At 39.7% G+C, this 27,069-nt stretch overlaps 2 protein-coding genes across 2 annotated transcripts; both read left to right on the forward strand.

Moving 5' to 3' along the window:
- The first annotated feature begins 418 nt into the window (after positions 1-418).
- On the forward strand, positions 419-7,307 carry LOC307154531 (B-cell receptor CD22-like). The gene is made up of 7 exons (XM_079864545.1): positions 419-757; positions 856-1,104; positions 3,261-3,515; positions 5,989-6,070; positions 6,220-6,265; positions 6,439-6,519; positions 6,672-7,307. The coding sequence occupies exons 1-7, from the start codon at positions 487-489 to the stop codon at positions 6,687-6,689; spliced, it is 1,002 nt and encodes a 333-aa protein (XP_079720671.1). The 5' UTR covers positions 419-486; the 3' UTR covers positions 6,690-7,307.
- Positions 7,308-8,549: 1,242 nt separating this feature from the next.
- On the forward strand, positions 8,550-18,938 carry LOC307154787 (GTPase IMAP family member 8-like; the record flags this gene model as incomplete). Its single annotated transcript, XM_079864871.1, has 4 exons — positions 8,550-9,575; positions 10,336-11,352; positions 17,197-17,316; positions 18,352-18,938. Exons 1-4 carry the CDS (start codon positions 9,557-9,559, stop codon positions 18,936-18,938), a joined length of 1,743 nt encoding a protein of 580 aa, XP_079720997.1. The 5' UTR covers positions 8,550-9,556.
- Positions 18,939-27,069: the final 8,131 nt, after the last annotated feature.

The following is a 27,069-nucleotide window of genomic DNA, read 5'->3' on the forward strand; positions in this document are numbered from 1 at the left end:
AAAAATACACACTAAACAGGATCGATTGATTTATAACACAAGCATATAAGATAAAAAATATATATTTTTTTTTAATTTTTTTTTTTTTGCACTCATACGGAAAAAAACGAAAAACAAGAATTCGCGCCGGCGCGATAGCCGACCCCAGGGGTTTAAAAGCACAATGAGAGAATAAAACAACTTCAGTACAATAAAAATGAGCCACTGTGCTTTTGTTGTAGGTGTTGCTATGCTGATGTCAGTCAGAAGAATGGCTCCTCTTTCTATGATCTTTCTGCTCATGATTCACGGTGAGTGGCTTCAACACTTAAGAAACTCTCAAAGGATTTTGCAATTTGTGTACAGATGTTTTTCCGGTATCTTTGATGCACAAGCTAAAGCTAATTCGTTCAGTCTGAATTCTGTGTTTCAGGGGTTTCTAGTGATGATTGGGGTGTGAGTTACAGTCCTTCACGCATCTGTGCAGTAAAGGACTCAACAGTGATAATGAGATGCACTTATACATACCCTACTGGACATCAGATCGAGAAAGTGTTCTGGACCAAAGGCCCTGCAGATGATGTAAATCCTCCAGATCTGTCTAATGACACTGAATACAGTCAGAGGCTTCAGTATCTGGGAGATAAACAGCAGAACTGCACCGTCAAACTGAGTCATGTGACACAGAAGGATGACCACATGTACTATTTCAGATTCATCACTGATATAACAGGAGGAAGATGGATTGGTAAACCAGGAGTGACTCTTACTGTCACAGGTGACTTTGATGAGGTTTATCTCTTCTTCTGTGCATTATGTTGAATAATAATCAGTGTATGACAGCAGCATTAGATATAATGTGTGTGTTGTGTTCAGATCTTCATGTCGAGACTCCTGAGAGAGTGACAGAGGGAGATTCAGTCAATCTGACGTGTAAAAGCAGCTGCGCTCTGACTGGCAGAGCAACATTCATCTGGTACAGAAACTCACAGAAGATATTAACTGAGAGTAAATTCAGTAACAAACTCTCCTTCAATCCAGTCAGAAGAGAGGATTCAGGCAGATATAGCTGTGCTGTAGACGGACACACTCACATCTCTCCTGCTGTTTATCTCAATGTCATGTGTGAGTATGAATTTTAATATGTATATATTTTGTCAATAAAGATCTTGAGTGTCTATTTACACTAAGTACGAGCCACTGCCACCATCACACAGCCTGACTTTTTACAACTGCTTTTTGCATGACTGACCAAGTTTAAAGGACAGGCTCTGCACATCGACTGCAAAACCAAGTAGCTCCTTTCCTGGGCATTTGAGGACACCTTTACTGATCAACCAACACAATCTCATGAAAGTGCGTATCTATAGCACAAATTTTATTTCTCTTGCCATTTATACGCCAAAAATTGTTTTTGCGTGCAAATGAAACGCACTGTAAACTCCTTGGGTAGGATTAGGGGTGTGGAGTGCATGTGTATTACACGCCATAAAGTGTGTATCATATGCACACGAAAACTATTTTTGCCGTATAAATGGTATGAGAAATAAAATGGTTTGGGTTAAGGGTAGGTGTAGGGGTAGGGATAGAGACAATTAAAGGGTCATTTCACCCGTGGAGACATGAATGTGTATTGAAAGTGGGTCATTTATGTAGAAGAAATGTGAAATTATTTTTGAATTTGGAGCTTTCTAGACTGAGAAAAGCCAGAAAATGTATTTTTGGCTTATGTGGATGAAAGACAACAACTCCCAGAATGCACTTGCTTCGCTGCCCTACAAGGCCACTCCCAAGCCACGCCTACCGGTCAGACAGCGCACTGAGCGCAGTTGAAAACAAAAACATCAAGGCAAGGCTAGGCTACGAGTGAGTCTCCGTGACGAGTTTGCCCAAAATGTCCGGGATTCGGCTTTTGCGTTCTACAGTCGCCATTCATCATGTTCACTGTGGCGAGCAGGACGAGGCTGAGGGGCGCGGGAGAACGGCGCGAGGCCGGTGGCGTGATTACTGACGACCGACACCTGTGAGGCACTGTTCTCGTATCTCGCACGGAGGAGCAGGTATTTTCTTAGCAATGTTAAAACACACATCAACCGATCACGCCACCGGCCTCGCGTCTTTCAACCGATCACGCCACCGGCCTCGCGTCTTTCTCCCGCGGCGCTAGCCTCGTCCTGCTCCCTGTATTACTGTGATTACTGATGAGCGCGCCTGTGAGATGCACCGGTCTCATGGGCTATCTCTCACGGAGGTGCGGGTATTTTCTTAGCAATGTTAAAACGCAAATCAACCGATCACTTGTTTAGCATTCATGTAAACATTACATTCAGATTCACCAATCGGGGTGAATTCAGTTAGATTGAAACAAAAGGTGAGCATGTAAACAATGGATGGCGACCGCAGAAAGCAAAAGCTGAATCCCGGACATTTTTGTCGATCTCGACGGCCGGACATGTCCGGGAAATAGAGTATGGTAACCCCTACTACTCCGCTTTCTTCGTCCCTGCAGTGTTTTCTGCAGGTTTCTGCCGTTGAAATCAAACGCACTCGCACTGATCTGTGATAGGTCTGTTAGCGCATTAGGTCCAACCCCCTATGGGCGGGTTTGAAAGGGTGGATCTAGTGCTTGTAGTCTTAACAGAAATCCCCCCCTCTTACACTTCCTCCTACAATGACGCAAAATGACGATTTTTGCGTCATTGTAGGAGGAAGTGTAAAGAGGTAAATACAGATTTCTCTCGTCTCGGGGGAAAATGAAAAAATGTTGCATGACCATTCAATAGTATGACTGGGTTTCTAACAATGCAAAGCTTAATGCAAATGGGTGAAGTGTCCCTTTAAGGTCCCATTGATGCAGCATCCATTTATGATTTTAATAATTATGATCAGATACACCCAGTATGACTTTCAGAAGTATGAACACCATTTACACTTATAGCAAAGAAAATACATTTGCTAGATTTACAATTATTCATACAGCAGACACTTTCATCCAACGTTACTTTTAACACCCTGCTGGAGGATCCCACATGAACGCTGAGCAGTGTTAATTTAACTCCAGAGATTTAACTGTGCGACTAGCTCAAATCAAAACTGCGGGACAGTTTGCCACTGAAGCACAAATTTACAGATAGATCTACACTTATTGCACCATTAAGAATTCAAACAGTGTGATGACATGGTTTCTTAAACAATCTCTACTGTAGTACAAACTGTTTTAAATTGCAAAAAAAAAAAAAAAAAAAAAAGAAAAACACTAAAAATAACACATTTTCTTCTAGATCCTCCACAGTACACTTTTGTTGGGGTGAGTCCATCTGGTGTAATAGTGGAGGGAGATTCAGTGACTCTGAGTTGCAGCAGTGACTCAAACCCTCCTGCAGAAATCAGCTGGATTAAAGGAGGAATGATTGTAGGATCTGGAAGAATCTTCAACATCTCAAAGATCAGCTCTGATGACAGTGGAGAATACAAGTGCAAGTCCATCAATGAACATGGGGAGAAATACTCTGATGCTGTGACTTTAAACGTCATGTGTAAGTTTAAGATAAAACACAAGATGCTCTAGAACATTCCAGTATGTTGATGATGATATAAGTACATATTAGTAGCACAAAAATGGTTCATGATCTTTGCCACAATAAGTTTGGTAATATTTTTTAGACCCTCACAGGAATTAGATTAGATTAGATTGTTTATTTAGCCACACGACAATGGCCGGTGGAATTTGTTTTCGATGCAGTATGTTTAAGCTCTACATCATCATACATAACAAACAACAAATAGACAATACAATTCACAACATGTAACAATACAAGATACAGTGGGTGAATGACCATACGTAGTGTATGAGAGGACAAACTAAACTAAAGAGAGGAGTTCAGAGTCCTGATGGCTATGGGGAAAAAGCTGTTGGTGAAGCGTTTGGTCTTGGTAGAGAGTGAGCTGTAGCGCCTCCCTGAGGGAAGGAGCTGAAAGAGGTGGTGCGCTGGATGTGAGGGGTCGGAGATGATTTTCTTTGCACGCTTTACAATCCGATGTGTATAGAGGGACTCGACTGAGGGCAGTGGTTTCCCTATGATCTTGGATGCTTTGTTGACAGTCTGCTGTAGTTTTTTCTTTGTTTGGTAGACATGTAATTGATGATGGAATGATGGACTCGATGATAGGGGAATAGATCAGAACAAGGAGCTGATGTTTGATCTGGTATTTTTTAAGCTGCCTGAGGAAGTAAAGTCTTTGTTGAGCTTTTGCAATGATGTGATTAGTGTTAGTTGTCCATTTCAGGTTATTGCTAATGTGTGTTCCTAGGAATGTAAAGGGATACTTCACCTCTGGAAAGATGAATGTGTATTTAAAATAGGTCATTTATGTAGAAGAAATGTGAAGAAATTTTTTAATTTGGAGCTTTCTAGACTGAGAAAAGCCAGAAAATGTATTTTTGGCTTATGTGGATGAAAGACAACAACTCCCAGAATGCACTTGCTTCGCTGCCCTAGGAGGCCACTCCCAAGCCACGCCTACCAGTAAGAGAGCGCAGTTGAAAACAACAAGGTTAGGCTACCGTGACGAGTTTGCCTGGGATTTCGAGATCGCCCAAAATGTCCGGGATTCGGCTTTTGCGTTCTACAGTCGCCATTCATCATGTTTACTGTGGCGAGCAGGACGAGGCTGACGGCCGCGGGAGAACGGCACGAGACTGGTTGCGTCATTACTGAGACGCGCCGGGTCTGGAGGAGCTGGAATTTTCTTAGCAATGTTAAAACGCACATCAACCGATCACTTGTTTAGCGTTCATGTAAACACTACATTCAGATTCACCGATCAGAATTAATTCAGTTAGATTGAAACAAAAGGTGTGCATGTAAACAATGAATGGCGACCGCAGAAAGCAAAAGCCGAATCCCGTACATTTTGAACGATCTCGACGGCCGGACAAGTCCGGGAAAAGGAGGATGGTAACCCCTACTTACTTAGCTTTCTCCTACTATTCAGCTTTCTCCTACTATTCAGCTTTCTCCTACTATTCAGCTTTCTCCTACTACTCAGCTTTCTCCTACTATTCAGCTTTCTCCACAGAACAAGAGCTTGTTAGCTTAGCTTCCAAAGAAAGACGGCTGACACTGTGTACATTCTGTGAGTGAGATCCCTCTATGGGCGGGCTGAAAACATGCGGGACAGCTCCTTCTACTGGCTGTAGTCTTTAGCCTCTGGACAGAAAATCCTCCGATGACGCAAAATGACGATTTTTGCGTCATCGGAGGATTTTTTCCTGACAAAAAATACATAAATCTCTCCTCTCAGGGGGATATGAGGGTGGAAAGCATGGTAATTCGAAAATACTACAGGTTTTCTACTAATACAAAGCTTAATGCTAAATCCTGAAGTAACCCTTTAAGCCTTTTTAAATGTAGTTCTCACCTCATCCTCCTGGATGCAGAAGGGTGGTGTTGGAATGGGGTCGGGGGGGATGACTGAGGTAGGTTTGCTAAAGTCCCAGAAAGTCGGCGTGTTCCTTTAAGGAGAATGAAACCTCAGCTGTTGGATCTGGACAGAGTTTCAGTGCACTACAGAGTGGACGCTTCTACTGTCAGGCTCACAATCAACATGGATCTCAGAGATCAGACGCTGTAACTGTGAACAGCTCATAAACTTAAAGTGATAGTTCACCCAAAAATTAAAATTATGTCATCAAGTTGTTCTAAACTGAATGTCTTTGTTATGCTGAACACAGAAGACGATAGAGTGAAGACGGTGGGTAACCAAACATTACTTTTTTTACATACTATGGAAGTCAGTGGCTACCGTTGTCTGGTTGTTACCCACCTTCTTCACTCTATCTTCTTCTGTGTTCAGCATAACAAAGAAATTCATACAGGTTTGGAACAACTTCGGGGTGAATGATGACAGATTTTTTATTTATTTTGTGTTTACTATCACTTTAAATTACTCATTCTAATCTAAAGTGAAGTAAATTAATCTTTTCGGACGTTATACTTTTTGTCTCAGCTATAGGATGTTTGGTGATATTACACATATCCATTGGAGTGGTTTGTGGAGCTGCAGTGATCATTACTATGGTGCTAATTGGGTAAGATGTTTGCAATATTTGACTGCAGTTACTTGTACTAACATATATTTTTTAAAATGTACGCTAAATATTATCCCATAGTTTAGACAAACTAAACTGAAAGGTTTTCAAATAAAAATCTGATCACATCACATTAATTGGTTTTCAAGGGTAAGCAAGCGGATGAAAAAGAGAAACGACACACTCAAATCTCAGGTGAGAAAAATGAATTTGGTTATCAGTAGTTTACTAATCAGGCAAATGAACTGCACTCAGATTGAAGTCCTGAATGTAGTCGTGACTTTTATTTAGTGGGTGTTGGAAGACATTATTCATGAATTTCTCTCTATTCTATTCTGTTTTTTTGTTTTGTTTTTTTTATGGAAAAGATGAGTCAGTCCAGAAATCATTATAGCAGACGTGAAGCTTCTGGTGAGGAGTTAAGTGAACCTGTGTATGAGAATGCAACAGTAAGTGTTTTAACTGAGCTTTTCACACTATTCACTGAATATCAAATGTCTATAGACTAAGCATATAACAAAGATAATATATATATATGTATGTTTCTTCTATATTCATTCACTTACTCATTATTTTTCTCTTCATTGTTTCTTTCTTTTAGCCAAACATGAGGCCGTAATGTTTGGGACACTGAGCAACAAAACTGTTCGCTTGAAATGGAAAGTCTTCACATCCCTTTTAAAACAGCTGTGCATTTTTTATGTAAAAATTTAAACAAAAGATAAATCATATCAGAACTTTTGCATATTTAATGTAACAATTACAACCTATGCAATGCCACAGGACTCCGTTTGGATGGGAGTCTTATCAGTTCGGCACATCTTGACATGGCAATATTTTCCCACTCTATTTTTTATTTTGCAAAAACACTTTGATTCACGATTCCATCCACATTTCAACAACGAGAACCCGTTGATGTTTTGTATAAGCTCTTTATTTAAATTTTGGTTGTCATTTTTTTACATTAAATGTGCAAATGCTCTGACTGAGTTATCTTTGTTTCATGTTTTACATCACTGTTTTAACAGGAGTGTGTAGACTTTTAATATCCACTGTATCTCTTATATGTGGAGCCCTGAAAAGCATCGTGAATTGATATAAAAGTGTGTAATCATTCGTGTGTATTGTTTTTGTTGCATATAGTTTGTTTAGCTTAGATGTTTAAAGATGTTTTGTTTAACTTTAATCCTCATTGTTTGTTTTCAACGCAGAAAATAAAGATCTGATATTGCAAGTTTACCGTCTTCTGTCATACAACAGCATAAAAAGCAATACATTTTTGGGACATTTACATGACGCAGTTTTTAACTAAAAACTGAAATCTTTGTATGCCTTTTCACTGTTCATTTACACAACAACAGTGTTCTGGGCCTGAAAACACAAAACTTTTTAAAATGGGTTTCAAGGTGCTAGTTTCTGAAAATTATAGTTTTTGTCTCAGAGTAAACTACAATAAAATTTGCTTTTGTGCACTTTCTTTAAAATTAAGGTTTATCTGCCATTTTAATTCATAATTTCCACAAAGTGCCATAGAGGAAGTCCATATGATTGATGAGTAATATTTCTGAAGTAATACGACAGCTTTGTGTGAGAAACAAATTTAAGATGTAAGTGATACTGTATATTAGTTGAGGGAGGCCTGTTGATAACTCTGACATTACTCTAAAAAAGCCCTGGATTTACACCGACATTGAAAAGTGAAGAAGCAAACCAAGAGCAACAGAATAAATCTCAACTTCTCTGAAGAACATCTTTCACTAATATTAAAAAAACAAACATATATCTTTGTTTTTCCCACACTTTACATTAAAAGTCATTAAACATTAAAGTATTCTCTGAGATTTTAACAGAGGTATGTGTGTTCACATAAGAAAAGACAATGACAGCAAAATTTACTGGATTTCAGATCATAAATAAATAATAATAATCAAATAGGCCTATTTTTAAACATTGCTTTATAAAGGAGACGTGAAAAACAAGACTGCTTCAAAATTAATTTGTGTACAACATCTTACAGTCTATAGTATCATAAAGACACCCAAAGACATGAAGAATCAGCACATGAATCTCAGAATTGGTGACAAATGAAAAGCTACATGCCGCAATGCATGCTGGGTGCCGCCATAGTACAAAACCCATCCATGACTCCCAGCATGCATTGTGGCATGAATAAATTATGCAGCTGAATATTCCGACTATTTGCTTTTATTTTTGCTGTTGTTTTTGTTTTGGATTTGTTTTGTGATTTTAGATGCTTTTTGTGATGTTCAGAGTTGATCTGTTCAAATGAATAGTTTGTTGATTATCACCATTGTTGATGGTGAACACTTTAAATTCAAATTCATTTTTGTATTTGCATTGTATGGTCTGAAAACTGAATTGTGAAGCGTTACACGGACATGTTCAGGCGCGTTGCTATTTTGAGGCAATATTATTTGCTCCATTGACTTTAGAGACGCGTTCAGTTTTTGCAAATTCTGTCATGTAAATAGTGAATCCGCCATGACTCGAGCGCAACTGGCTTTTGAAGGGAATGGGAGATGAGACTCTGATTGGTTTATTTCTCGTTACGCCCAAAACACACCCATTGCTCATTAAGAGAACAGAGACAAAACACACCCATTACTCATTAAGAGAATAGAGACGACCCTTTTAGACCATGCGCTGGGAGCACCGACCATTTTTCCCATCGTTAAACTAGCAAAAGTGGATTCGGACACGCCATAAGTGCACTTGCGCCGTGTGCTTTAGACCATGTGCTTATATCGTTAAAACAGGGCCCTATGTGTTAAATTCTACACAACATGTAATTTTCACACATCTCTTTTTAGAGTGTATAACTACACAAAGCAACCAAAGAGAGCAGTCATGTGAAAACACCTGTCAAAATCAATGAATCTAACTACACACTGCACAACGAATCTCTTATTTAGGCCACGTCTACGCGTTGTGCTTGTTATCATGAGAGGATTTGTAAGCGCGTATAACTCAGTATTGAGTTCAAAACGGTGAATTTTGCCTGTACTACGGTGAAAACGTAGCGTCTCTGCATCATCTTTTCTCATTTAGTTTCAAAACAAGGTGCCCTTTATTGATTTCTGGCAAGGTTTGCTCAAGTGCACGTTTATAGCGCCCTCAAGTGGTGTTTTTAGCTGTGTGTATTCAAAGTCTGTGAGGGGAAAAGGTGCTTGGTTCTTCCCAATTGGACAAACGGACAGATCTGCCACATTTGTGTAACTACAAGTAAACAAGTATAAGATGCCATATTGGTCACTGTGTATTTTGTGTGATTGAGAATTTAAAGTATAATGAATGTGAGCATATAATCATCAGATCAATAGAGAAACTGAACAGTCTCAGGAAGCTGCAGTCACATGATCATAGTGAGTTTTTCACCAGAAGGTTTTGACTGCCATCAGCACTTTCACTCTGTGCAGTTCAGAGAGAAGACAGCGGAGAAACCCGAGTGACGACAACACAGTAACAATGACTTCAACACAGAAAGGTCTGTATCTATTAATACAGTTCATTTCTGTTTATTTAGTTACATGACAGCTGTAACATCACAGGGATGTTTAAAAGAAAAGTCTATGCAGGAAAAATGTTCTATAAAAATATTATTAAAAAAAAATTCTCTTGATGAATAGAAATAGAATAGAAAAACTGATATTTTAAAGTACTCTTGTTATTTTAGTCAGTGTTCAGGTTTGAACCTTTGATTTTAAAGCATGTTTGTTTTTTAATTGTCTAACTTAAAGATCAATCTTTGAATATGACTAGACTTCAAAAAATAATAATAATAATAATTACACGTCAGTATCATCAACAGTAATTACTGTGCATTTCTTTTCAGTAAATGCTTATATATCACTGATAATGTTGCAGACTCATTGCAACTCGACTAAACCTGATACGACAGCAGAAAAGGAGAGAGAGAGTCATGCAGAATAAATGACAAAGTCCTCTTCAACAACAAATGTCTTAAAGCGTAAATCATTCTCCAATATTGAATTTTGAGTAGAATATTATACAAAATCTAAAGAAAAAACAACAAATGTTAAATATCCATAAATATCCATTATAAAATTTGAAGCAATACCAATAAGCATTATTGGCATGACTGACTACATTGAATTAGAAATTAACTGAATCAAACACTTGCTGTTAATCATTCATTGATCAAGTTACATTATCATTGACCGGATATGAATGTAAATTTGCTTGTACATTTAAAAACTTTTATATTTTTTCTTTTTTCTTTGTAGAGCGTGATCTGAGGATTGTTCTTCTGGGTAAAAGTGGATCAGGAAAAAGTGCCACAGGAAACACCATCCTGGGCAGAGAGGCATTTGAAGTCGTTGATTTTATAAATTCAGCCAGTAAATTGTGTGAGAAACAGGAAGGAAAAGTGGGTGGAAGGACAGTCTCTATAATTGACACTCCAGGACTATTTAATACAGTTGTGACAGAACAGCAACTGAAGGCTGAAATAGAAAAGTGTGTAGAAATGTCTTCTCCTGGTCCTCATGTGTTTCTGCTGGTGCTAAAGCTGGGTGTGAGATTCACAAAAGAGGAGAGAGACGCAGTGAAATGTATTGAGGAGAACTTTGGAAGAGAAGCTTTGTGTCGTACCATCATTCTGTTCACTCACGCTGATCAGCTGAAGGGAAAGCCTGTGGACGAGTACATCAATAACAGCAACAATTTAAAGGAAATCGTTGACAGCTGTGGTGGCAGATATCACTCCTTCAACAATGAGGACAGAAAGAGTCAAGAGCAGGTCACAGAACTGATGAACAAGATTGATGCAATGATGGAGGAAAATGAAATGAATCATTACACTCTTGAGATGTTCAGAACAACTCAACTGCAACTTGAGATGTTCAAAACAATAGAAATGACCACAAAGGAGACAAATATAAAAAGAAATATAATTCTTTGTGCATTTATAGTTTTAGTTTTATGTGGATTTTGTATTTGGTATTTTAATTTTCTGTCACTGCCGCTGCAGGAGAAGTCCCAGTTGCAGGAAATGTTGCATCTACAGAAGAAACCGTCAACACAGCTGGAGGAGAACATGACATCACCGCAGCTGAAGGAGAACATGACATCATCGCAGCTGAAGGAGAACATGACATCATCGCAGCTGAAGGAGAACATGACATCATCGCAGCTGAAGGAGAACATGACATCATCGCAGCTGAAGGAGAACATGACATCATCGCAGCTGAAGGAGAACATGACATCATCGCAGCTGAAGAATTGGTGTTACTCCACAAACAGTACTACTAACCAGACATGTCTGTTTTAATTACAAAGAACGCCTATTAAACAATTGCTTACACTGAAGTTATGCTCAGTTTTGGAACTTAAAAGTAATTTGAGAAGGAGGTAATGAACTCAATTAATGTACTAAAAATCAATTGTAACTGAAGAAATGTATGTAAGATTGTCCAAAACTATTAAAAAGTTTAAAACGACACACTTAGACATCAGCACTCGTCATACAAACCTCAATAATGGTGACAATTGTTAATGAAAAATTCATTGTTCTTGTGTTTATTCATTTAAACTTGTTGATTTCATTTAACTATGCGTAGTAGCATCTGACCATGTGCTTGTGTGAGGGTTTTCTAACAGTTGAAGAAGGGACAGGAAGACAGGGTAATAAATAAAATACTTACACCTGGGCACGAGAAAGGATCCGGCCAGGAAAATACAGGGGTCGTTTAAACAATAAACATGGGGTCCCATGCCCTCCCCTTAGGGGAAGCAGGAGACAATCTAGCAGGAGGCAATTTAGGTCATAAATGAAGGCCTTTTGGCTTCTCAGGGACAAAGAACAGTGTGACCTGCTCAGGGGGGGTAGAAAACCAGTCCAGGCCAGTTGAAGATAGGGGGTATCTTTTGGAAAGTTACAGAAACCTAAGTAGGTGTGGTCAAGATGTTAGAAACCTGTATAAAATGTCTCAGTTTTATTATGTTTTCAGGATTTTTGCTTACAAGCTGGGTGGCTGCGGCTCTGTAATGAATCCTCGGTGAATAAAGCCTTTCCTTCTTTATTACAATTTTGCCTCTTGAATGTTTCTTACACCTGTTGATGCTGTTTTTCCCAGTAAGGTTAAAAATTGCTATTACACAATCAAAAAATAATTCAGCTGCATAATTTATTCATGCCGCAATGCATGCTGGGAGCCATGAATGTGTTTTGTATGCTGGCATGAAGAATGTCACCATTGTTGTGTTTCATATACAGGATGTCTGTGAGTGTATAAATGACCCAAAATGAATTTTAAACAGAACTCAACAAATTCAGTGTTTTAATATGCATTCACAGAAATCAACAGTCAGCATGTGAAACACAATAATGTTGTTACATATCATATTTTTCAATCATTTTTATTAAATCCCTTAAGTCATCAATTATAGTAAAACAGACATGTGGATCTGCTTTCTTAATGCAGAAATGTTCTTCATAAACACCTGCAATTGCTGATAAAACTTGACAAAAGTCAAGGATCAAGAGCCCAACTAAAGCAAACACTGATCTCCATGATGGTGACCTCAAACCAAACATTTTCAATAAGACATCAACATCTAAACCTCTGTTAATTCTCAATAAGATCTTCTGTAGACGTGTGACAGACATAAAGTCAGTCTGGTTAGTAATAAGTGAAGCTGGTAATGCTGTTTGTGGAGTTTAATCAGATCTTAAGAGAGTTAATGTCTTTTATCTTCAGTTCATCTAAGACTGTCTGAATAAAGTTGTAGTTTGTGTTCTTATTACTCTTTCGAAAGATGATTGAAAGAATGTTTCAGGAACATCACACTAACCTTTAATTAACATTCTAGTAACATTAAGGACACTGGACATTTTTATGTTCTTAGAATGTCACAAATCAACGTTCCTATAATGCTGAATTTTAAATCAAAATTAAGTTGAAAAGTTGAAAGAACGTTTGAGGAACATTATACCTTTTAAAACACATTCCTCTAATGTCAAGAAAACGTTTCACATTCCCAGAACCAACACTGAATATTTGGAGAACGTTCTAACAAAAGTCTGTTAGCTGGGTTTGAGCTGTTGTAACTGAAAGAAAAAAATGAAAATATGTCAGTGTCGTTGTTTTGTCTCAAGAAGCACATCAGTAATGTTTTTTTCTAAGACATGTTTATTAAAGCTGCTTAAAGATCCTAAATGAACCAATATGTTATTTTTTAACCAAAACATTATTTTACTGATGCAATACAATATGCACTCATAGGTATCAAAATAAAGATTTACATTTTTAAAAGAATAAAACAATTAATAATTTAGATTTGTATTCTAAAATATTAAAAATCATATTAGAATGGTTAAAATTGTATTTTAAAATGATATATTTTTCATAAACAACCCCCCCCCCCTCCACACACACATCCACCCACCAAAACTTGTGTTTGAATACTAATCAATAATATATAAATATTATTTTAACAATATTTTTAACTCAGATAAACTGCTTTGACCCCATGTTACCTTTGTCCAATCACAAACCTTGCTCAGGTAGTCACCTGACAGTTGGACAGAGGCTGCCACAAATGTGAAGATAGTTTCACTTTGCTTCATTAATGAGTCCTCAGCTGTGTTGATTTGGTTAAAACAATTCTTACCACAACATTTGAGAAATATACGAGGTAACCAAAAAATCATGACATGTTATTAAAAACACGTCATTTTGACTCTGTAAATGCCAGACATTTGCTGTTAAATCAGAAGCGGAAACCACATTAACAACAGTTCATTGATGTATTCTACAGGTGGAGACTCAAACACGGGACAAATTTAGAAATGGCAGGTAAACGTCCAGGTGAGCTAAAACCTTCCAACACAACATTTATTATAATGCTGTTCTTCTGTATCAGTAGACAAAACAAAGTAAACAAGAGTGTCAACAATATCACTCAGAAGAGTACAAAATAAGCTTGACGTGACTAATTTTGTGCCTTTTAAATTATTATAAAATTTAGCAACAAAATGCAATTACTGGTGACCAAACTGTTTAGAGTATAGTGGAGAAAATGCTAAATTTGAAGGAACATACAGTAAACTGCTGGTGCTGTTGGTATAGTTTTTTTCAGGAAATGCCAACAGTTCAAAAGTCTTTCTTTACTTATAATGACCCCTAGAATGAAGGAAATTGGCAGGTGTCCCCAAAACGTCCTGTTTTCCAACTACACTAATTTATTTTGTGTGAAAATTAGACATTTCTCTCACAAGATATATGCCAGATATAATTATTATTCATCACACCCAAAATATATTGGCCAATGTGTGTTACATTTCTTTTCAAAATTCTTTTGATAATTTTTTTGATACGTAGATGATTCATTGCTCTGTATTAAAAACCTAACTTGATTAATGGAAAGAGTAAAAATGAATGCGCTATATCTAAAATAAATTAAATTAAAATTTAACAAATTTAGAATTGAGTAATAATTAATCAAATTAATTCCTTAAAAGTTAACCATTTAAAATGAGTAAAATTAACAGGAAAAAAAAAAAAAAAAAACATTTAAACAAAAATATCTGAATAGCAGACAGACGTCAAAGATGAATTAAGAACTCTTTATTTTTCATTGCCAACATTGAAGACACCTGACGTTAACAAGCAGAATCACTGAAGGAGAAAACCATAAAAGTCACCGTTATGGTGATCAGTGTTTGTTTTAGTTGTGCTCTTGACCCTTAAATCATTAACTTTAGATTTTGTGTGGCTGCTGTACATGAGTTATAACAGCCAGATGAACAAAGAGAAAAGGTGATCTGATGGTGTTGGCTGTGTTTTAACATAATCATTATTTCACAATCATTTAACCTGAATCACTGAACCTCATATGGAGCCCAATTTATGAGTTAGGTTTACTTTAATAATTATAGCAGCACTGTCCTAGTACAGCATAATATTTTTAACTTTTACAATATAATCAAAATAATTTCGTAAAAAATTTTCGCATACAAAAAAAATATTTTTTTTAGTTTTTAGACACAGACACATCAATAATCAGCCTGTGAATTTCAACAGTGGTGACAATTATAAAGCATGTTGCAGTGCATTCTGGGTTCCACCAATCAAAACTCATTCATGGCTCCCATCATGCATTGCTGCATGAATAAATAATTAACTTATGATCAGAGGTGATCTGTTTGTCACCATTACTGAGATTCATATGCTAATTCTTGATGTCTGTGTGTGCCTACATACAAAAAAAAAAAGTTTTTTTTATTTTTTTTATTGATTTGATCATTTGGATTTCATTGAAAAGGCAAAAAATATTATGCTGTACAATGGCAGTACTGCTGTAATCAATAAAGTCAACCTAACTCAGAATTTGAGATCTATTGGGACGTCCTGCGTGACGTCACACCATTTGGAGCAGCCATCTTGACGGAATAGAAAATGCTAAACCACCGGTGATGCTACAGCTCGTCGCGAAATATTCCTATCATGCCCGAGCGATGCTGTGCAGTTGGATGCGATCAGATACGTGATCATACAAAATGAATATCTTTATACTGTAGCCTATCCCAAAAGAAACAAAACGGAGAAACAAATGGTTGGCGGCAATAAATAAGCAAAACGCTGATGGCGGTGTTTGGCTTCCAACTCAACACACGCAACACACTTTGCAGTCTTCATTTTGGATCAGGTAAGTTGTCCCCTCGAAGGCTAATGAATGATTTCTCTGAGTTCGGGATCAAATGTTATAAATTCACTGTTGCCATAGAAATCCGCAATGTTTGTGTGCACTACCAAGCATTCAACATAACATAAGCTTGTCTTAGCCGGCCACATCAGGCTTCATATGGATCTATGATTCCTAATTCCTTTATCTTCCACTTGTATATAACTTTTTGTGATGCTAATAAGTGCGATGGCATGACGTGAAGCTGAAGCTGACGGCCGCTGTGCTAATAATAGATAGTGGTGGGGGAAAAAATCGATTCTGTTCAGTATTGAGATATTTTGCGCACGCAATTATATCAATACTGTAGCGCAAAGTATTGCAATATCTAATAATATATTATTACACCATATTATACACACAATTATATCAATACTGTAGCGCAAAGTATTGCAATATCTAATAATATATTATTACACTATATTATACACACAATTATATCAATACTGTAGCACAAAGTATTGCAATATCTAATAATATATTATTACACCATATTATACACGCAATTATATCAATACTGTAATAAACCTCTAAGCTGGGGTTTCTTTTAAGAGGTTTAATTAGATTTCAATGGAGGCCAGAGGGTACACCACACCACAGGCTTTAATGGAAAATATTACTTTATTGACAATGTTCAATTTAGAAAAGTAGTCATTATATGAAACAGCATTTAGTTCATCAAACATCAACTCAGTACGCTCACTAGGACAAACGGCGATACACAAGTGAAACTCCAAACACGTCACTCCACTGCACTCTAGTGGTTAACCTCAGACCAGCACAGCACAATATAAATCGTGATCACACAGCAATCAGGTTTTTAAGTGGAAAATCAGCACGTCCCTCCCTAGTCCAGCATACACGAATTATAATGGCCGTAAACCTCAAAATCTTAAAATACAACATACACACTCACTCATACATGCTCACAATGGTAATTAAAATATAGAACACTTCCCCGTTTCCATGACACAAGACCCCGACCCGGGGTCTAGGGAAAGGATCAGCCGTGCCAGGCAGTCCACAACAGCACGCGCTCTCCTCAGCGTTGTTCCCGTCCTCACAGTCACGGCAATTAATCACTGGTTCTGGCCTGAATTAGTCCTCTTTGGCCGTCACAGCTCTCTTTAGAACTTATAAAGTGTCTTTGGGCTTTACGAGGTCTCTTTGGACAGCACGGCTCTTAACCGTTCCTGGAACATGTGGCAAGCGCTCCTACACCCCAGCCCCACTATTATCTAACTACACAGGTCGGTCTAGCTAACTATCTTCGTTGCCGGACAAACCCTAACGGTCTCGAGCAACACAAAACGTCCCCCTTTCTTTCCCGAGCGCGACAAGCCAGTCCCGTGCTGCCTCCTCTCCACTTCTCTCACTCTCCTTAAATCTCCTCACTCCAGGTGAGATCAATTATCTCTTCCTTCAGGCCATCAATGAAATGTGCTGCAGAAAGTTTCAGATGGGCCGAACCAAACCAGGAAGACAAATCCCCAGCGTTCATCACAATACTGTAGCACAAAGTATTGCAATATCTAATAATATATTATTACACCATATTATACACGCAATTATATCAATACTGTAGCACAAAGTATTGCAATATCTAATAATATATTATTACACCATATTATACACGCAATTATATCAATACTGTTACGCAAAGTATTACAATATTTAGGCTAATTATAAAATAATTATACTAATAATTATATTATTAGTATAATAATATACTAATAATATATATTACCCACCCCTAATAATAGATCCATTGCCACTGAGTAGCTGACGGATGTATTCCGTAAAACTGGCTGACACGCGGCTAGGGGTCACGTGACTGGGAGATCCCTATATGAGTTCAGTGATTCAGGTCAAATGATTGTGAAATAATGATTATGTTAAAACACAACCATCAGATCACCTTTTCTATTTGTTCATCTGGCTGTTATAACTCGGGTACAGCAGCCAAACAAAATCTAGTCAATTATTTAAAGGTCAAGAGCCCAACTAAAACACACACTGATCACCATAACGGTGACTTTTATGGTTTTCTCCTTCAGTGATTCTGCTTCTTAACATCAGGTGTCTTCAATGTTGGCAATAAAAAATAAAGAGTTCTTAATTCATCTTTGACGTCTGTCTGCTATTCAGATATTTTTGTTTAAAAAAAAAATTGCTGTAAATTTTACTCATTTTAAATGGTTAACTTTTAAGGAATTAATTTGATTAATTTTTACTCAATTCTAATTTGTTAAATTTAATTAATAATATCGCTTGTAATCTGTTGCCACAATTTTATTGAGTAGATATAGCGTATTCATTTTTACAGCATACAATTTATAAAACTATTATTTTTTTCTGAAATATGTGTGCCAGAGTATTATATTATAGAATATTATTATGTTATAATACAGACAATGGACATAATATATAAGATGTTTTGTGATTTACACAATATTTATTTCATATTTGTCAAATACTTGAAGTCATACATAAATAAAAGTATATGTTGCAAAATCAACTTTATTGAATATAACTAAATTCCCTAATTGTAACAGATCTCAGGATCATTCTAATGGGTAAAACTGGAGCTGGAAAGAGCGCAGCAGGAAACACTATCTTGGGCAGAGATGCATTTAAAGTGGAAAACTCTATGGTGTCAGTTACAATGAGATGTGAGACACAAGTGGCAGTCTTTGCTGGACAAATGATCTCAGTTACTGACTGTCCCGGCCTGTTAGACACTTCAGCTATTCATAGAAACCTGCCAACTTTAATATATGAGTGTACCAACCTGTCTGCTCCTGGTCCTCACGCGTTCCTGCTGGTTTTGAGATTAGGTGTAACTTTCACAGAGGAGGAGAAAAATGCTGTGAAATGGATTCAGAAGAACTTTGGAGAAGATGCTGTAAAGTACACCATCATTCTGTTCACTCACGCTGATGCACTGAAGGGTAAACCTGTAGAGGAATACATCAGCAAAAGCAAAGATCTACAGCAACTAATTCTGACGTGTTATGGCAGATATCACGCATTCAACAATGAGAACAGAGATAATCGAGATCAGGCCACAGAACTGCTGAAAATGATAGAAAAAATGTTCTTTTTTAACGGAGGAACGCCTTACATAAGGAAACTGTATTAATAAACCCAAGAGAAAGCAGATGCTCAGAGATGACAGACAGAGAAGAGTTGTCGAAGCTATAAATGCATTAGATTATTAAAACTAGACTGGTGTTTCTCAACGTTGTTCCTGGCGGCACACAAACACTGCAAGACTGTTTTGGATATTTCCCTTTTCTGACCCATTCATTTCAGGTCTACTTCATTTTCTATGCCCTTTTCTCGCTTACCTCCCTCTGTCTCGTTCACTCGGATGTACCGCGTCATTGCTGGCGGTACCAGCTTGCCCAAATGTAACACTAATCCCTTGCGATCCACACTTTGTTGCCTCTTTTACTGTCGGTTAGAAATCTGCTGCATAGCCATTGTAAGTTCACAAGACCACTAGTGTGACATTTGGGACAGGGCCTCCCATGCAATGGGGTTAATTGGAACGTCCTAGCCACTAACAACTTTTAAGAAATCCTTTGGATCACATTGAAAATGCTAAATATATTATGCTGTACAAGGACATCGCTGCTATAATCAATAAAGTAAACCTAACCTAACCTAACTAGAAATCATAGGCTCTAAATGAGTTCAGTGATTCAGGTCAAAAAATTGTTATGTTAAAACACAACCAACACTATCAGATCACTTTTTCTCTTTGTTCCTCTGGCTGTTATAACTCAGATACAGCAGCCAGGGTCAAGAGCCCATATAAACACTGAGCAGTGTTCACTTAAAGGAGAAATCCGGTCAATTTTAACATTGAGCTCATTTTTTTGTAAATTTGGAGTGCTGTCAGTACAGAGAACAACGACAAAAATCGGTATTGCCTACACCGTGGCACTTGTGATGACACATCAAGGATGTTAAGAGGCTAAAAGCAGGTTTAAAACTTGCCCCATTGAAGTCAACAGGGTGCAAATTTTAAAAAGAGGATAACACGGTGTAGGCAACACCGATTTTTGTCGTTGTTCTCTGTACTGACAGCACTCCAAATGTACAAAAAAATGAGCTCAATGTTAAAATTGACCGGAGTTCTCCTTTAACACTGGCGATTTTGCTGTTTGGGTGTGTGTCTAAGGGGCCGTTTACACAACACCGTTTTCAACTAAAAACGTAAAACTTTTTATGCGTTTTGGTCATTCATTTACGTGACAACAGCGTTTTTGGTGCCTGAAAACGTGAAGTTTTGGAAACGGCTTTCAAAGTGCAAGTTTTTGAAAACGGTCTTCATGTAAACAACAAAAACGCGAATCTCTGAAGACGATGACGTCATGCACATGCGTATTACGCCATCTTCTGGATGGATGCAGGAATTTATTCAGCACGACAACCACAGTGCATTATGGGTATTCTCTAGTCGTTGAGCGCACATCTGTTGTACACTCATTATTGCAGTGCATTGTGGGATTGAATGAGTGCCCTCGATAACCTCCACTATGGTTTTAGACATCACTACAAGTGGCTGTCTCCTCAAATATTTCTCTATTTTAAGGTATAGAGTCTTTACTAATGAGCTTTTGTGTTAAATCAGGTGTGTTTGATTAGGAAGAGTTTGAAAATGTGTAGTGTCAGTTTGCCTCCAGGAACAGGGTTGAGAGACTCTGCTTTTGATCATTGTGAAAGAATGAAATGACAAGTGAATTATTTTCAGTCCATCAGGAGGAGTATTTCAAACAATTCTATCACAACCAAATACTTTTATAAAAAATAAAATAAAAATAGAAATACTTAATTATTGTATATATTATGATTGCATTTTACTCTGTTGTATAATTTGGTCATCTCTGTTTAAGTAAACTCAGATTAATACGTCTAATTTGTCGAATAAATGCTGTTCTCGTATAACATTGTGTGATCTAGTTTATCACAGTGCTGAAATAAAATGTTTGTGTGCAGCTCTCAATAGGCTGCTGCAATGTCTATGATTTTAATTCTTTATTAATTTTGAGCTTCCTTTACATTCTCTATAATGTCACTGGTTAATAAATGATTTTTTATGAAACACACTGCATGCCTTTTCAAAAAAGCTTTCAATAAGTGAATGAACTATTTGCTCTGCTCATAACTTCAGTTTCAGTTTTCCACTCTGTATTTGTTGGAATAGATCATGACTAATATTGAGAAATTGGGCTGGCCCAATGTAACAATTACAATTGAAGTTGTATTTGTTCACAAAAACATTTCTGAAATCTAAATATCCAGACTTACCTGACTGTAGTGAGTAGGATATTAGCTAAAAAAAAACATAAAATAAAGAAAATAAAATTCTATCACACACAGCAAAATCCCCAGTGTTAAATGAACACTCAGTGTTTATATGAGTCCACACTCAGAGTGTTATAAGTGAAGCAGTGTTAAAGTTAATTAGATAATTAAGAGATTAATTGAGTGATGACTGAGCATTATTGAAGACACCTGATGTTAACAAGCAGAATCACTGAAGGAGAAAACCGTAATTTTATTTCACCATTATGGTGATCAGTGTTTGCTTCAGTTGGGCTCTTGATCCTTAAATTATTAACTTTAGATTTTGATTGGCTGCTGTGTCTGAGTTATAACAGCCAGATGAACAAATAGAAAAGGTGATCTGATGGTGTTGGTTGTGTTTTAAAATAATCATTATTTCATAATCATTTGACCTGAATCTCTGAACTCATATAGAGCCCAATTTCTGAGTTAGGTTCACTTTGTAAATTATTGAAGCACTGTTCTTGAAAAGCATTATATTTTTTACTTTTGTATCTTTTGTAATTTAAATTTCCTATAAGTTTTTTTTTTTTTTAAACAGACATCAAGAATCAGCCTGTGAATCTCAACAATGGTGACAATTATAAAGCATGTTGCAGTGCATTCTGGTACCACCAATCAAAATTCATTCATGGCTCCCATCATGCATTGCTGCATGAAAAAATAATGAGCTTATGTTCAGAGTTGATCTGTTTGTCACCATTGTTGTGATTCATACGCTAATTCTTGATGTCTGTGTGTGCCTGAAAAGAACGCTTTTTTAAGAAGTTTTTTTTTTTTTTTGTTATTGATTTGATCATTTGGTTTTCATTTGGGTTTCAAGGGCAGAGCTGCTATAATCCATTAGGTAAACTTAACTCAGAAATTATACTCTCAATGAGTTCAGTGATTCAGGTCAAATGATGATTATGTTAAAACACAACTAACACCATCAGCTCACATTTGCTCTTTGTTCATCTGACTGTTATAACTGAATTACAGCAGACAAACAAAATCTGAAGTAAAAAAAGTAAGGGTCAAGAGCCCAACTAAACTAAACACTGATCATCACAATGGTGACCATTTTTTTAATTAAATTTTTAACCTAAAGGCAGAAATTGTATTCATAAATGATGACACTTCTGCAGAAACTATGAAATCCATAGTTTCTGCAGAAGTGTCATCATTTATGAATACAATTTCTGCCTTTAGGTTAAAAATAGCAACATATAATTCTATTATTTTTTCCAAAGGCCTTCAGTCACTATTCAGTCCTCTTAAATTCATAAAGTTAAAGTTACATTAATCATGAAGCATTTCCATTGATATAGTGAATAGTTCCCAGCATGCGGAGAACCGAAAGGTTAATATTTAGGTTACCACACAGAAACTGCTGTGTTCTCTCTTATTCTTATCAAAGTCTAGGTTAAAGTTTATTTTTATAGCACTAAGTATACAGCAGCTTATGAATAACGTGCTTTACAATGCATCATAAAACAATCATCATATAACATGAGGAGAAGAAAAAACAGGCAAGAAATGCTGGTGATAAATTGCTAAATTTAGTGAACATTAACCCCCGGTTTCACAGAAAAGGCTTAAGTCTATAGTCCCAGACTAAAATGCATGTTTGAGCTGTTGTAACTGAGAGCAAAAATGAAAATATGTCAGTGTCATTGTTTTGTCTCAAGAAGCACACTAGTAATGTTTTTTTCTAAGGCATGTTTATTAAAGCTGCTTATGGCCACGATCACACTTAACGCGTTTTTTTTTTGCAGTGAGAGGCGCCTTTTTAAAATTGTTTTCCTATGGCAGTGAGCGTTCTGCACGCTGTTTATGTGCCCCAGGCGCCTCGTGTTTTTGCAGATAAAAAAAATCTCAGAGAGGAAAAAGCGCCTGACGTCATTACGTTTTTTTCCACTGTCCAATTGAATGAATGCTACTTCCGTTGTAGTTTAGAGCTTAGAGTTGCTTTGAACGTACGGAGACTAAAATGATGGAGGATAAACTTGTGGTGGCTGTCACGGGTTACCAGGAGCTTAACGACTTCATGTCACGAACCGTAACTACCACAATGTTAACAGAAAGTAAATCAAGTTAATAAAATGCTAATATGTCGTTTACTTGACTGACAGGACAGCTGTTTCAGTGGGTGCCTAGCAACATAAAAAAACGCAGCACACTTCTCGTTCTGTGTGATCGGGGCCAAAAAAGGCAGTGCTGTGCATCGAACCTGAAAAACGCGTTCAGTGTGATCCGGGCTTAAATATCCTAATTGAACTAAGGCCTATTCCTGGCTTAGTCCATGGAACCCGGCTTAAGGCCCCGTTCCCTTACGAGAACGTTCTCTCGTACTGCGTTGCAAACGCTGTGGGAAAACTCCTTTTCTCGAGAATATTGAAGCCTTAATTTTAAAACGCATTGCTGCAGCACAGGCGAGAGCATCATGCTCGCGCGAGCTTGCTGATAGGCTGTGCTGTAGGCAACTGCACGAACCAATGGCGAGAGAGCAGAGGCGCGCGAACCAATCAGAGAGCTTGGCGCCCTGCCATACTCGAGCGCGCCAAATAGGGCGTGGCAGGAGAGTATAAATACAGAGAAATCTCGCCATAAAACAGATCTAATCTCCTTCAGCTTCGAGACTCACCTCTTCGCTGAATTCTCCAGAGAGAAGCCGCTCGCCGTGGAAAAGCCCTTCAGCAGAACAGCTTCGCGTCTTGGCAGATCGCCGGCTGAGCGTTTCCCTGTGGCATCCGACGAGTATCCTTTTTGCTATCTCCTAAAAGAGCAAATCGCTGTTTTCACAGCATACGCCGTTGTTTCAAATGCCTGTCTGTGAGTCCTGCGGGGTTTCCCTGCATGTGTCTGACAGACACACTCTGTGTGCTGTCTGCCTCGGTCCTGAGCACACCGAGTCAGCGCTCACTAAAGGCGGCTGTCCACACTGTGACAGCATGACCATGGCTGTCCTCCGATCACGACTCGCCCTCGCTACTTCAGAGGGCGAACCCGCCTCACTTCCTTCTTCGGCGCCCCGCGAGCCCCGTAGGAAAAAGCGACGAGATCAGAGGATCCCCGAACGCGGTGAGGTTGGAGAGTTCACGCCGGGTCCTTCCCCGCGTGCTTCGCCCACCCCCCCATCTTCGGTTCTGTTCGCGAGAAGCGATCAACGCCCCTCTCTTGAAGCGGCGGGACTCGTTTCCTTCGGCGGATCCGCTGAGGACCTGGATGATGCAGTCTCTGTGAGAGCGAGGAATGGTCGGGCTCCGCGGACCCCGCCCCCTCCTCTCTATGCGATCGTCCTGACACACGTGCGAGTGTTGACGCCGAACTTTTCTGCGTCATGTCTCGCGCTGTCGATGAACTAGGCCTCAACTGGCTTTCTCCAGCTGAACCTACCAGAGGCCGCCTCGACGAGTGGTACCTGCCGGGCCGCCAACCGGCCCCCCGTCAGCGCGCCGCTCCTTTTCTGCCGGAGGTCCACGAGGAGCTCACTAAAAGCTGGCGCGCGCCCTTTTCAGTGCGAACGCGCTCATCAGCCTCTTCCACACTCTCCTCCGTCGACGGCGCTGAAGAGAAGGGCTACGTGTCTCTTCCCCCCATCGAGGAAGCGGTCGCCGTTCATTTATGCCCTCCCACTGCAGGAAGTTGGAGGTCTAAAATGGCTCTCCCCTCCAAGCCATGCAGGGCTACCTCGGCTCTGGCCAGCCGTGCTTATGCCGCCGCTGGTCAAGCCGCTTCGGGGATTCACGCCATGGCTACACTTCAGGCGTTCCAAGCCAAGCTCCTCCGCTCCATGGATGAGTCAGGCCCTGACCCGGACGCCCTGAAGGACCTCCGTAGTGCTTCGGATTTGGCGCTACGGGCCACGAAGACCACTGCACAGGCCCTCGGCCGCAGCATGGCCAGTTTGATTGTGCTTGAGCGCCACCTATGGCTCAATTTGACGGAAATCAGGGACGCAGACAGAACCACCTTCCTGGATTCTCCGATCTCCACATCTGGTCTTTTCGGCCCATCCGTTAACGGCTTCGCGGAGCGATTCACCGAAGCACAGAAGGCTTCAAGTGCTATGAAGCACTTTCTCCCTAAACGCTCCAGCTCGGCTTCACGGCGTCCCAAGAGCGCGCCGCGGCCAGAGAAGTCAGTGCCACAGGTTCACCAGCCCCGCCCAGCGGCTGAAACCAGTCAGCACCTAAAGCCGGCGAAACGGTACCCGTTCCCTAAGCGCCAGGGACCCAGGCCGAAGCTCACGCTCGACCACGAGCCTAAGAAGCCGTCCTAACCGACAGAAAGAGGGGTTCATGTCCCGCCGCGGCCGGACCAGCCCCGAAGACCGCTCGAGTGCTACTCACAGCCCCCTCTTCAGTTCAGGCGGCTGGAGTAGTTTTACATGCAGAAAAAGGGCCTGTTATTCATCACGCACCTCTGCACCCAAACGCTGTTTTAACAGCGACCCACAAAAAGCACAAATCGAGCAAAATTTCTCATTTAAATTCATGTCTAGTCGAGCCCCCGACTCCGGGCGCTCAGTCTTCAGATATGATCATACCTCTGGCTCATCGGGCTCTGGCGTGGCAGGCCATTCCCGGAATCTCAGAGTGGGTGATGAACATAATAAAGCGCGGTTACTCGCTTCAGTTCGCCCGCAGACCCCCACGCTTTCGAGCTGTTATTCAAACCTCGGTAAGGAGCACGTTGTCTCACGTCCTCCGCACCGAAGTACAGGGTCTGCTGGCAAAGGGGGCTATTGAGATAGTTCCCGCTTCACAAAGCGAGTCAGGGTTTTACAGCCGTTACTTCCTCGTTCCGAAGAAGGACGGCGGCGTAAGACCCATTTTAGATCTCAGACATCTGAACAAGGCTCTCATGACACGGCCATTCAGAATGCTTACAACCAGACACATCCTGGCGCAGATTCGCCCAGGCGACTGGTTCTTTTCAGTGGATCTAAAAGACGCGTACTTTCACATTCAAGTGAACCCCCACCACAGGCCATTCTTGAGATTCGCCTTCGAGGGCAAGACATACCAGTACACAGTTCTACCTTTTGGACTGGCACTGGCAACTCGTACGTTCACGAAATGCATGGATGCAGCTCTCTCCCCCCTAAGACAGCGGGGAATGCGCATCCTGAACTACCTCGACGACTGGCTCATTCTGACTCAGTCAGAGGCGGAGTCCCATACTCACAAAGCCTGGCTCCTCAGTCATCTGGAATGCCTGGGGCTCAGAGTAAACCTCTCCAAGAGTATTCTGTTGCCCAGCCAACGTATCACGTTCCTGGGAACAGTTCTCGACTCCGTACTTATGAGAGCATGGCCCACACCAACCCGTGCTCTCTCGATTCAGCGGCTCGCCACGTCGTTCACGAAGGGCGCTTATGTACCCCTCCGAACGTATCAGAGGATTTTGGGCCTTATGGCTTCGGCATCTTCAGTACTCCAACTAGGCCTACTGCGCATGCGTCCTCTTCAGCTGTGGCTAGCACCTCAGGTACCGCCTCACGCCTGGCGTTCGGGCATCTTGAATATCAGGGTGGACCAGCACTGCATTCAGGCACTGGCCCCCTGGAAGAACGCCACAAAAAGTGTTCCCACAGCATTTGCAACGCAGTACGAGAGAACGCTCTCGTAAGGGAACGTACTTGGTTACTTACGTAACCTCGGTTCCCTTAGAGATAAGGGAACGAGTACTGCGTTGCCCTGCCGTGCTATTTCTCGAACATCAGATATTTTCTTTCAGTCGATTAGACCTGTTTTATGGCGAGATTTCTCTGTATTTATACTCTCCTGCCACGCCCTATTTGGCACGCTCGAGTATGGCAGGGCGCCAAGCTCTCTGATTGGTTCGCGCGCCTCTGCTCTCTCGCCATTGGTTCGTGCAGTTGCCTACAGCACAGCCTATCAGCAAGCTCGCGCGACCATGATGCTCTC

The sequence above is a fragment of the Squalius cephalus genome (genome assembly GCF_949319135.1).
Source record: "Squalius cephalus genome assembly, chromosome: 2".
NCBI classification, from domain to species: Eukaryota; Metazoa; Chordata; class Actinopteri; order Cypriniformes; family Leuciscidae; genus Squalius; species Squalius cephalus.